Source organism: Medicago sativa, chromosome 4 (genome assembly GCF_051527215.1).
Source record: "Medicago sativa cultivar Bolivia chromosome 4, Bolivia_mono, whole genome shotgun sequence".
Classification (NCBI taxonomy): Eukaryota; Viridiplantae; Streptophyta; class Magnoliopsida; order Fabales; family Fabaceae; genus Medicago; species Medicago sativa.
The window spans coordinates 83,056,096-83,069,121 of record NC_140752.1 but is presented as its reverse complement, the minus strand read 5'-3'; the positions used below and the strand labels follow the sequence as shown (position 1 = coordinate 83,069,121).

Sequence of the window (13,026 nt, the reverse complement as noted above, 5' to 3'; positions counted from 1 at the left end):
GGATTATATCATGGTAGCTCTTTTCTTTCCATTATTATTTTTTCTATTTTATTAATTTAATTCCTATTTTTATTTTAATTTCTATTTTTATTTAATTAATAAAAAGAGGGAAATAAAGATGTGTAGGGTGGGTAGTTCTAGGATTATAATAATAAATGATTTTTTAATTTAATTAATAAAATGAGAGTTTTGAAGGGAAAAGTTATGGTTGAGCTTGTAGGATTATAACAATAGAGTTGTGGAGCCTGGATAGCTATATGATTATAACTATAAATGACTTATATTAATTTAATTAATAAAATGAGAGTAAGAGAAGGAAAAGTTACTGTAGAACTTGTTGGAAGTCAATATAGTTGGGATGGTTTGCCTTCTCCGACACCTCTAGTTTTTTTTGTTTGAAAAAATGATACTTTTGTAAAATCTCATCGTAATTAATATATAGATAGAAAAAAAATAAGAACAAATGAAAAAGGTGTTTCGTAATTATGCAAAAGAGTAAGACGAATATTGTAACAAACATATTAAAATGAAATCAAAAGGAATATGAAAAAATGAAAGTGAAATCCTCAAGAGAGAAAAAATGCACTAAGATTGTACCAAACATTGTAAAATGAAAAACCAAATATTGTTTCTCTTTATTTTTTGGCAGATTAGTAAAGAACGTAATAACATGAGATAATAATGAATAAAGAAGTTGTTGAACTTTTCCATTAAATATTGTGTGCATGCATCAAAAAAATAATGAAGAGAAAATTATGAGATGATACATGAAGAGAAAAAGAAATAACAAAAAATCAGAGAGAAATGTATTGAGATAGTGGGAAAGTAAACATGCAAATGTTGTAACAACTGTATGTAGTAGGTGTGGTTCGAAGAGTTTGTTGGTTATGAATTTACTCATGTGTACATTGTAGTTATGATTGATGTTGTTTGTTCACAATTTGGTCATGGGAATAGTGGGTTAGTGGAATAATAGAAGTTTTTTGTATGTGTGAGGGACGTGAGGTGGGGATATATAAGTTATTTTTTTTCTATTTTTTAATATAAATTCTACTTTTTTAATTTATTGATTAATTAATTAATAAATTTAGAGTTATGGAGGAAAAAAATTAGGGAGAACTTACAGGATTATAATTATAAATGATGATGCACAATGTTGGGTCAAGTATCACATTTTTTATCCTATTATTTGCCCTACTCTCTTGACCACTCATTGACTTGAGCGTCGGTGCTTGTCATATACACTATCCATGTAATGAAGAAAGACTCACGACGGATCAGGGTGAAACCTACAACAAATTCCTCTCTCTTTACATCAACACTCAACCCTCGTACATGTTTCTTAAGTGTGAAAGGGTCACTTCTAATTCATATTATGTTTCCTTTGAAATGAAAGTTATTTTTTTTAAAAAAAAAAAAAAAACTTAATTATAATATTACTTGTTTCGAAATGGGCCTTTGTTAGGATATAGAATAAAGGGATATTAGAATAGTTTTTAGTTGATAGTGTAATTTTTATTTTTATTTTGACAAGGATAGAGTAGTTAGTTAGTTATTTGAATTATAGTAATACGTTGTTAGAGAAGTTAGTTTTTTTTAAGGAAAAGGAGAAGTTTGTTAGTTATTTGGATTAGTTAGATATTATGTGTATAATATAAAAATGTTAGAGAATATCTTTTATTAGTTATATGTTGTTTAATTTTAAATAAAGTATTCTCTATTGTGAAGGGGAAATCCTAGAGCCTATTCTATCTTTTTTTTAAGGGATTTTTTGTTAAACAAGTTAAAATGGTGAGATATTCTTGCATGAACTCTTACCTAACACTGTGTTTGTTTGAAGAGAAATTGGGAAGAGAGAAGTTGTGAAGAGAGAAATACAAGAGAGATAGTGCACTTCTTTTGTTTGGTATGCAGAGAATAGGGCTGGCAATGAACCGAACTAACCCGAGTATAGTTCGAAACTCGATTCGACAATTGACTCGTTGAACTTGGTTCATGAACCAAATGAGCCGAACTTTAGTTGGAAATTGAGTTCGTTAATTAAATGAGCCGGACATGAACTATATATAGCTCGACTCATTTGGTTTATGAACTGACTCGATTATATATATATATATATATATATATATATATATATATATATATATATATATATAGGGAGAGAGAGAGAGACACACACACACAGACATACATATACACTTTTAAAAAAAATTATCTTAACTTTTTCCAACTTTTTAAAACCTATAACTACATTTTTTTTTTACCGTAAAAGTTAAAACCTATACCTATGGGTTTTTTTGTTGAGGGAACCTATATCTATGTTGGTTTGTTGACTTATTAAATACTTAAAACTTGTATTATACCAAAAATTTAACTAGCTTTAATTCGTTAACCTTTGCTCTCCCTTTCCCAAAACACATTCACGGCTTCATTCTCTTTTCCAATGAAAAAAAAACTTCTCCTTTTCTTCCCTTCCCTTCCCTTCAAAGTTAGATAGAATGCTCTCTTCTGTCTCTTTAGTATTTACATATTCTTTAGAAATTCATCAACGAAACTCACCATCTGTGTTTTATTTCAACATTGCTTGCTCTTCATTAGTTGGTTTGGTTATCTTGGCACTCAACTTCATAGGAAAAATTTGCTCTACCTCATTTTATTTGGTCTCAACGAAAATATTAGTGGATCTAGGATAATAATTCCTTTCATATAGAGAATCAAGTGTCAACAATAGGTCTTAGTTAAGAAAACTTATGTGAAATACAGTTTGTTTCTCAGCCTGGTTGTGTTTGTAACGACATGTGTTTTGTTGCAACTATCTATGATTGTTTTGGTATTCATCTGTTTGGTTAGGAATTGGTAAATTGGAAGTGGAAAAGCTCTTGAATACTTGTCAGCTGGTTTATAACTTTCTATTATACATCATCTCTATGTTCTACATCAGAGAAAGTCTTGTTCTACAAAATGAATAGAGCCAACCACATAGTCAGTCTTGGACAACATGACTAAATGAAATCATTTGAATTTTATGAATGTTGAACAACCTGAACAATTAGCCTTCGATCTTCATGCGCACTATCGATATTGAACCTTTGATCTTTGACCTTAAAAGGTCAAATATCTAAAAAAAGTTGATTTTTTTCTTATAAAAAATTGAATTTTAAATTATGTGAATTGAGGAAAAAAAATGAACCTAACGAGTTGAACCGAACTATTCGCGAACTTCAAACCGAGTCGAGTTGGAGCTAAAATAAAAGTTCGTAACGAACTCGAGTCGAGTTTCGAGCGGAACTAAATCTTAACGAGTCGAGTCGAGCTCAGACAAGTTCGACTCGACTCGACTCATTTCCAGCCCTAGCAGAGAAATAGGGAAGAGAGATCACAATTATGTGGGACCTGCCACTTTTTGTGGTCTCCTCCATAGTTTTAAAACTCGGCTCGGTCATCGACTCGGCAGGGGTACTGGGTCACTGGGTCAATGGTCGAACCACTGAGTCATTGGTCGAACCGCATGACTGAACCGGATCAACTCGGATGACTCGGTCTTGAGATTAAATTTATATAGCTATTTAACCGGATTAAATCGGTGACTCGTTCACTTAAAAACTAAAAAAAAAAAAATGACATGTAATATCTATATTAATATTTGTACAGCTATATTTTGTTGACAGGAAATATATTAATATTAATATAATATGTAGATTTTCTCCGAGTCAAATTTAATCTATTGACTATAATACAATTACCAATCAAATACAAAAATTAATTTTAAGCACAAAATTGATTTTTATAAAAAAAAATTCCACTATTTTTATTTTTGACAAAAGAAATATGCTATTAATCACAATAATATTTACAAGCAAGTGTAATTTTTTGGTGTTAAAAATAATTGTATATAAGTTTAAATATAAATTGCAATATATCATTAAGCTAAAATTAAGAAAAATATCATTGAAACATTAAAAATAAGAAGCAAAACAGTAACAAAATTATGAAATATATCATTAAAAATAATTATGAATTTCAACGTTTTATAAAAAGGAAATATGAATTATTGTGACATTTTGCAATTGAATTTAATATAATAAATAAGAATCAAAACAGTAACACAATTGAAGGCATGGTGTGGTGGTTAATGCATTCCACATTTAAACTTGATGTTGTCAGTTCGATTCCCACTCAAGGCAAGTTGGAATGTTTTTTAAATAAATATAACACGCGCCCTTGTTTCTGTTCCAAAAAAAAAAACGACCAATTATTGACCCGGCCGGTTTTCTTCAATCCTCCGAGTCGCCGGTTTAATCCGGTTCTGGCCGAGTTTGACCGGTTTTGACCGAGTTAACTGCATGGCCGATCCAAAAGTTGGCTCGAACCGGCTTACCCACCGGTTCACGGTCCAACCGGTCCGAGCCGAGTCTGAAAACTATGGTCTCCACTCATCTGCGAAGAAATGGAAGAGAGATTCCTATCTTTTTAATATTTCCATCTATGCCCCTTGTTCTTTCCCAAAACCAACAATAATAAAGGTCATCTCACCACTTACCACGCCACTGTGTGCTGAATAAGTAGAACTTGGTGATTGCAAAATTTGGTACAATAATAATAAAAGACAACGAGAAGAATTATTAACAATAAAGTAATCGATTGAAAAAAAAAATTAAAATAAAATGTATAGTAAATTAATTTAATAATACACTTAACAAAGACTATTAAATTTGTATCCGAAAGAATATTAAAATTTGTTTTTTTTCCCTACCATATGTTTTAAGTTTAATTTTTTATAGATGGACTTTTTTGTCAATTCATAAATTCATTCAACTTCTCTCTCTTCTATTTCTCTCATCTCTCTCTTATACCAAACAATACATCAAATCTACTGTATTTCTCACATACTTCTCTCTTCTCAAACTCTCTCTCACCTATTTCTCTCTTCACAACTTCTCTTCTAAACCAAACGCACCCTAAGAGATTATTCTTACACCACCAATAAAAATATGACACATGTTATTAACTTTAAAAAAATATGATTTTAATTAAGGAAATGGAAACAATAAATGGTGGTGGGTGGTTTTTGTTGGTTAAAGAAAGTGGAAAAATGAGAGAGAAATATTAAAAATAATGAGAAAAAATTATGATATTAATTATTTTTATTATTTTAATGAGATGTTTGATTTTAATTGGTTGGGTGTAAGAATGATCTCTTAAGTAATAATTCATGTAAGAATTTCTCTAAAATGGAATATTACAATGTTAAGAGAACCACTCAACACATTACAATGTTAAGTCTCTGCTGCCATAAAAATAATAACAAAAAAGAAGATTACACCATAACACCCATATATACAATGTAAAGGGTGCCGCCACCAATCATAATAACTGAAAGCGAAGGTGTGCATATTGACCTTTAGCCATAAGAAAGACATAAATTTGACCTTGTCTGCTAAGTGAACCGAATCCAAAGCCTTCTGCTTAAAAATTATATTGTTCCTTTCCTTCTAAATAACTCAGACAGAAGCAACCAAGATTATTTTCAGAAAAGAATGTGTTAATCGCAGTAACCCCGCCATGTGACCAAACTGATGAAGATGATCACGAACCAAGTCTGGTGTAGTAAAAGAGATGCCGAACCACTAGTAGATAAGGTGCCACTCGCTTCCAAAGATGTTGCAACCAAAAAGAAGATGAACCGCGGTCTCGGAGGAGCCGCACCCTCCAACACAAGCTATCGTTGTGATGAAGAACTCTCCGTCCTATTTCTTAGGAATCTAATTCTCAGGTTTCAAATTTAATTTAAGTGTATATGTGTGTGTGTCTATACGTATATATCACTCATAAAAATATCGAATACCTCTAAAAAAAATATCGAGTAAGTTAGCAATATTTGGACAGAGGGTTACTTCTTAAGTGAAATTGTGACATGAAATATTGAGTAAGTTAGCAATGTTTGAAATGAAATTGTGACACTATTTTAATTCTTAAGTGTGAAAGGGTCACTTCTAATTCATATCACTCATGTTTCAAATTTAATTTAAGTGTATATGTGTGTGTCTATACCTAAAAAAAATTGTTGCCACACAAATACATTCGAGGCAACAATTGCTATATTTTAGAGGAAGTTGTGTTCCTTTTCATTTCCTAAAATAAATGGCAATGTCCATTACTATAGTTTTATACTAAATATATGATATAAATTTACATATTTCTAGAATATGTGACACTAATTAGAAGAAAAAAAAAATCATTATTTTCAACAAAACAAAAAAATAACAATCATTTACATATCGTAACTCCTTACAATATGACTCCTGCATAACTCCTTGCAATATGACTGCAGAAACACTTTGTAACCAACCATTGTTCTGTTTTTAACAGGATACGTATATAAAAAAGCACATAAATAAACTAAACTAATTGTCACCGAGGCTCCAACAAGTTTAAATTTTTAACATACAACATATTTATAAGATAATTTTGAAACCATAATCCCATACATTAACAAAAGCATTTTTCAGTCTCCTACTCATGAAGGCACCTTTCTTGAGAACAGTCAAATTCAATTATGCCCACATGGAGTAAATTGTTCAATATGATAAAATCCTAAATGAAGTAAATACATATAGCAATCAACTAAGTTGTAGACTGCTTCAATCTTTAATGAAGGTTTAGTGAGACTTTATACGAATATCCAATTTGAGTTGTCCAAAACCAAAATGATCTGAAGGTATCACAAGAAACCCAGCTGTAGGAGCATCACCATTATTGTCTTGAATGGTCTTCATAGAAGATTGCAATATTAATGTGCTCCCTTGAGACCTAGCCAAGACATCATAATGAGTATCTGTAATTGCTTTGGGGCCCATGCAACTAATATGGACCATATTTCCGTGTTGAACAATGTGGTTGTGAACAATAAACAATCTTGCGTCATTTTGATCTAGAAGAACGATTTGTTTCTGTCGGGTGTTTAAGGAGACAGAAATAAATTTGTCATAGGTAAACTGTATTCCAAAGCCTACATGTCTATGGCTGAAGTGGAGAGCTAACTCCTTGGATGAGGCAAGAAAACCGCAGCCTGTATGTGGGCATTTACATGGTATATATATGCATTCCTTCTCGTGGCTACTTTTCATACTGCAACTAAACATATCTTTGCAGCCATATTTTGCATTTGGGCATGATATTTTAATAGATTCCAGCAACTTCTCCACAGCCCGACAACGATTGTACCCAATGGGCATTGAACACATAGGACATTTGTTCCGAAGTTCGCCACAACATTTAGAGCAAGCAATATGCCCATTCTCACACTGAATTGTCATTTAATCACAAAGAAAGTTATCAAATTAGATCTCTCATTACATGGGACATCAAACCAAACAATAAAAAAAAGTACCTTTGAAAGGCTTGCATGTTGAAGTAGCCAGATAGAAAACCAAAGGAACATACAATAAAAGTGGCAAATAATCAAATAGAGCTCCTTCCTTTTCTTTTGAAGGGAAGGGAGGGGGTAAACTCCCCCTTCTCTTATTGATTACCTTTAAATTACAGTAACCACAATATTTTCAATGAACAATGACATTCTATCTTTTTTTTTTTTTGAAAAATTGACATATGAATCATAATGTGAACTCACCATCATATTATTGTACTTCAGAAGCCAACATCAATTCAAATTTAAATATTAAAACAAACAACAAGCCATGTGATCATCAACTCTGAGCACGAGGAATGCATAAAGTAGAAATTTTAGTAAGTTTTGAATATAAAAAATCATCTTCACAACGAATTCATCCACAGTCACACATCAGCAAAAAACAGCTTATTCAGAAGAAACATCTAGCAATTAAGACTGTTTTCCTTTATAATTACATGTCATCAAGTCTTTAAGAATTTGGGTGCGTTTGTTTCAACTTTAAAAAAAATAGATTTTATGTTAAAAGAATCTAGAGATTGTTTTTAGAGATTTAAAAAAAAAAAATCTGAAGTTATTTTTGTTTGCCTACTATCCATAAAAATCCATTTTTTAAAAAAAAAAAAAAAGAGTTTTAACTTGTACATGTGTTACCTCCTTCTTGTTGAAAAAAAATAGATTTTGAGAAAAGCTTCTCCTAATAGCTTTTCATTTTAGGATCAAAATAGATTTTTTTGATAAAATGAATTTTCTAAAAATCCTAAACAAACACTTAAAAATGAAAAAAGTGATTTTTTTAAGGAAGAAAAATAGATTTTTTTTTGAAAAAAATCTTAAACAAACGGGCCCTTTATCACAGAACATCAGCTATATGGCTATGAGACCCTAAATCGTTTACCTATACCCTCCATGAAAAAGTGAATTTTGTATTTTGGTTATATTTGAGGTGCAAGACTGCCATATAAATTCATTCAATTGTAACAATGAAGACTACAGATGTAGGTAAACGATTCAAAACAAATATGTATAGAAGGCCATGTTTGCAGATGTAGGTGAATATATTAAAAAAAACAATAGTGCTAAGAAATAGCAGTATGCATCTAGAACCTTTCCAACAAACCCGTCTTTCTATACATATTTGTAGATGTAGGTGAATATATTAAAAAAACAATAGTGCTAAGAAATAGCAGTATGCATCTAGAACCTTTCCAACTCAGAAAATAGTATCGGATCTATGTAGCAATTGAGTTTAGATTCACAAACTATTACATCGTCATAATCAGGAAATAAATAAATAAGCAAATACACTAGCATAATTGGAAACTCAGATTCAAAACAAATAAAGGATAAATCTAATCAAATCTTAAGCAAATAGAATTTTATGACTTCCTTGAGTCTTAAGTTTTTTCTCAAATTAATGTCAATATGTCATCCAATAAGTTCACATCCTTCATAAGTAATAGGAAAGAGCAGTCAATGCATCACATCTTCAACTTCAAATCCTTAGTTCTAACACTTACTAACAGAACTTTGAATTCAATGTTTATATTCTGCAAAACTGTTCCTTTTGAACCCTCAAAATACAAAAAAGAAATGTGTCCCTATGCCAACAAATCGACCCTCTCTCAGCCACATTTCAGGCATAAGTATAACAACTTAATTAAGTTCATTACATTAAGGGGAGTCCAAAACACCACACAGACCCACATTGGATGGTACATCCTTCCACATTGATATAACAGTAAAAAGTTGACTGGATGGGGGGTGTATGTGGTGTTTTGGACTCAACTGTGTAATTATTCAGCCACGCCTAAACCATGGCCTTTAAAAGGGGAGTACAAAACACCACACAAAACCCACATCCAATGAACTTTTTACAGTAAAATCACACAAGTAAACCTGACATTACAATTTATCCTCGAATCTCAAGACACTGGGTTTGGATTTGTGGATTGGTTATGTATTACATACATCGGTGGAATTCATCAATCCGCTAGAGCTGATTACAATTGACTTACTATGGATGTGAAATTTCTCAATTCCTTTTTAAAAGGAAACTTCTTCACCCAAATTTCAACTCACACAATAAAAGCACTAACCTAAATCATTACAGCTAAAAACCACTTTTTTATGGTTCCAAATTTCAAAACAGCAAAAACCCAACTCAATTTTCAAGCTTCTTAATCTAAATCTTCCATCACAAATCAAATAACAACCAAAATTCATACAAAAAAAAAAAAAAACAATCACAACCAAAAAATTCAAACTTTATAGTCAAAACAGAATACCCAGAAGAGAAACTGACCTGATAAATAGGAACTGCCAACGGTTCAGAGCAAATGAAGCAATCAAGAACATCAGGATCAGAAATGATAGCAGATATCTTCTTACTCAGATCATTATTCTGTTGTCCCGCGTTGGAACCAATCGAATTTCCTTCATTTGCATCATTTTCTAGGGTTCCAATTGGGGGATTTTCCATTTCAAACCCTTCTTGAGGTTGTTGATTTTCTTCCTCTTCTCTTGTAGTTGATGCTGCTGCAACTTCTTCGCCGGTGTCAACCCTTCGACGCTTCTGATTTGGGTTGCTAGGTCCTTCACCGTCGTCGCAGCCACCAACGGAAAATGTCACCATCGGCGGTCGTTTCTCGTAGGTATCAAATATTTATTATTTCGATAAAAACTGCTATGGTTTTAATTTTAACATAAAAAAGATGCTGCTGGTTTTGATGTGATAAATTTACCTATGTATGTACTTTTAGCACTACTTCATTAATTCCATGTAGTACTATTGATTATTTTTGTAAGAATAATGTCATTGACCCCAATTCATATTTTATTTATTTTTATTTTTTTAGGAAACTCCAATTCATATCTAAAACATAGTAAAAAAAAGTCTGTCTAAGGGAACTATCACTAAAACAAGGGGACCTGAATTCACAAGTAATGTTTATATTAAAGATTATTTTCAAACATATATTATTAATGGGAAATGTTAACCAGTGCCTCCGGGGCATTGGTTAAGGAGTTAAATATAGTAGTATCTTGCATTGAAAATTATGTTGTCGTTGTATTAAAAGCTTAAAAAGTGTTCTTTTTGACATAAAATTTCTACTTTTGGCTTCCTTAACCAGTGCCCCGGGGGAACTGGCTAACATGCCCCATTATTAATTAAACTAAATTTTTATTTTGAAATGTTCTTGCACTAATGTGATTGAGTCAAATAGAAGGAGTTAGACTTTCACGATCCAATGAATCAATATCCAAACTCTAACCACAGGCGATATCCATATTTGATGTTCGACATGCCTCCAATAAACTTACACATTTAATGTTTTTAATTTTTATGTTTCTCTGTCAACACACTTAAAAGGTCTTAATGTAAAATTTGTTTTAGGTCTACAAATACATTGAGTTGATCCTGATAAAAAAAAATTGTACATTGTATTGAATATATAATTTTTAAAATAAAATTTAGGGTTAATTAAGTTTAAGGTCCCTACAAATAAGCGAGCTTCCAACATTGGTCCCTATTTAAATTTTATTAAATTTTTCATCCCCAACGTTTTTTTCCGTTTGTAAGTTTGGTCCTTGCCGTCAAACTATGCTGACTAGGCTAACAGAATGCTGACTCAGACATGCCACATGGACATTTCAAGTGACATGGCTGCCATGTGGTAAATGATTTCATATGTTTTTGGTCCCTATAAAATTGGGACCTTTTAAGTTTAGTCCTTACTTAATTTTAATAGTGCTTTTAGTCCATATAAAAAATTATGCACTTAGTTTTAGTCCCTACTATATCTAAATTTGTTTAATTATGTTTAAACTTTTTAGATTTTGAACAATTTTTTGCACAAGTGTTAAGAACATCACGAAAAGTTTATCTGCAAAAAATTATCTCAAAATTTTATTTATGCGTCCGGATTTTTGTTACTTTTATTTTGAACTTTTGTCTTTTAAAAAAATTCATATTTAATTTATTTCATGTTAAAAAATTCTAAATTTTAGTAAACGAACCATTTGTAATGTTCTAAACTTGTATCAAAAAAATCATTGAAAAATTTAAGAGTTTTTAGAAGAGCGTCGTCGGCGTGAACGAGGTGGTGAAAAATCCAAACTCTTTCCTCCTACGCTTTTCACCACCTCGTTCATGCCGGTGACGCTCTTCTAACCTTCGCTTGCAAATTCATCTAAGACATCAATTTCAACAACTTAATCTCACGTCAACTTCAACATACAAAAACTCAACAATCTTCACTATTGAAAAATTCAGCAACAACCTTTTCGAGAGAGAAGCGAAACCAGTCGATTTTCAAGGTTCGGATCGGGAAACAAAGAGTGAGAGCGTTTGCTATTAAATTTTTCAATGATTTTTTTATACAAGTTTAGAACATTACAAACAGCTCATTTACTAAATTTAGAATTTTTTAATATGAAATAAATTAAATATGAATTTTTTTAAAAGACAAAAGTTCAAAATAAAAGTAACAAAAATCTGGACGCAGAAATAAAATTCTGAGATAATTTTTTGCAGATAAACTTTTCGTGATGTTCTTAACACTTGTGCAAAAAATTGTTCAAAATCTTAAAAGTTTAAACATAATTAAACAAATTTAGATATAGTAGGGACTAAAACTAAGTGCATAATTTTTTTATATGGACTAAAAGCACTATTAAAATTAAGTAAGGACTAAACTTAAAAGGTCCCAATTTTATAGGGACCAAAAACATATGAAGTCATTTACCACATGGCAGCCATGTCACTTGAAATGTCCATGTGGCATGTCTGAGTCAACATTCTGTTAGCCTAGTCAGCATAGTTTGACGGCAAGGACCAAACTTACGAACGGAAAAAAACGTTGGGGATGAAAAATTTAATAAAATTTAAATAGGGACCAATGTTGGAAGCTCGCTTATTTGTTGGGACCTTAAACATAATTAACCCTAAAATTTATATATTAAACCTTTTATCAAATGCCTAAAAAGCACTTATTAGCATTTTCGATAAACAAAGTCCTAGAACAAAGTCTTACGATTTGTGTAAATACCTGGCTTGAGAATTTTTTCGGTTTCAAGAGTGTTTAATTAGTGACTGTTGGAAATTTAGGTCTTAATAAAAACAGAATTCATAAAACATGTTCAACAATTATGAATCAATAGCGGAAGCAAACAAAACATTGAACATGATTATGATCGGATCTACGACATGTTTGATTTATCAAGGATATTAAGAATTAGGGTATTAGGAATACCTGGATAAAGCTTTCATAGCAACCCTCTTTCAACATCAACCGTAAACCAAGAGAGGAGGTGATAATCTAAAACACACAGCAAAGGGTTAGTGACGGCTAATTTGGTTCTTCCTCAACCGGTACCTTTATGCCTCAAGTTCTCTTCAGATGGGGAGAAAAGAGAGTTTGCCGTGTACGGTGAATTGGGGACCATAGCCTCTTTTATATTGGATGGCCATTAGGGTTTCCCATTATTCCGTTAATGGGTCATCCGGGCATCCACTCATTGAGTCCATATCAACTAATTAAATATTTAATTAATTATCCAATTAGAAATCTAATAGCCTTATTACTTAATTTGATCACTAATCAACTAAGGCTCAC

General features: G+C 31.5%; 1 protein-coding gene across 1 annotated transcript; it reads right to left on the bottom strand.

Moving 5' to 3' along the window:
* Positions 1–6,430: 6,430 nt before the first annotated feature.
* On the bottom strand, positions 6,431–10,086 carry LOC146932780 (E3 ubiquitin-protein ligase SINA-like 10). The gene is made up of 2 exons (XM_085704524.1): positions 9,714–10,086; positions 6,431–7,304 (listed from the first exon to the last, which is right to left on the bottom strand). The coding sequence occupies exons 1-2, from the start codon at positions 10,041–10,043 to the stop codon at positions 6,660–6,662; spliced, it is 975 nt and encodes a 324-aa protein (XP_085560650.1). The 5' UTR covers positions 10,044–10,086; the 3' UTR covers positions 6,431–6,659.
* Positions 10,087–13,026: the final 2,940 nt, after the last annotated feature.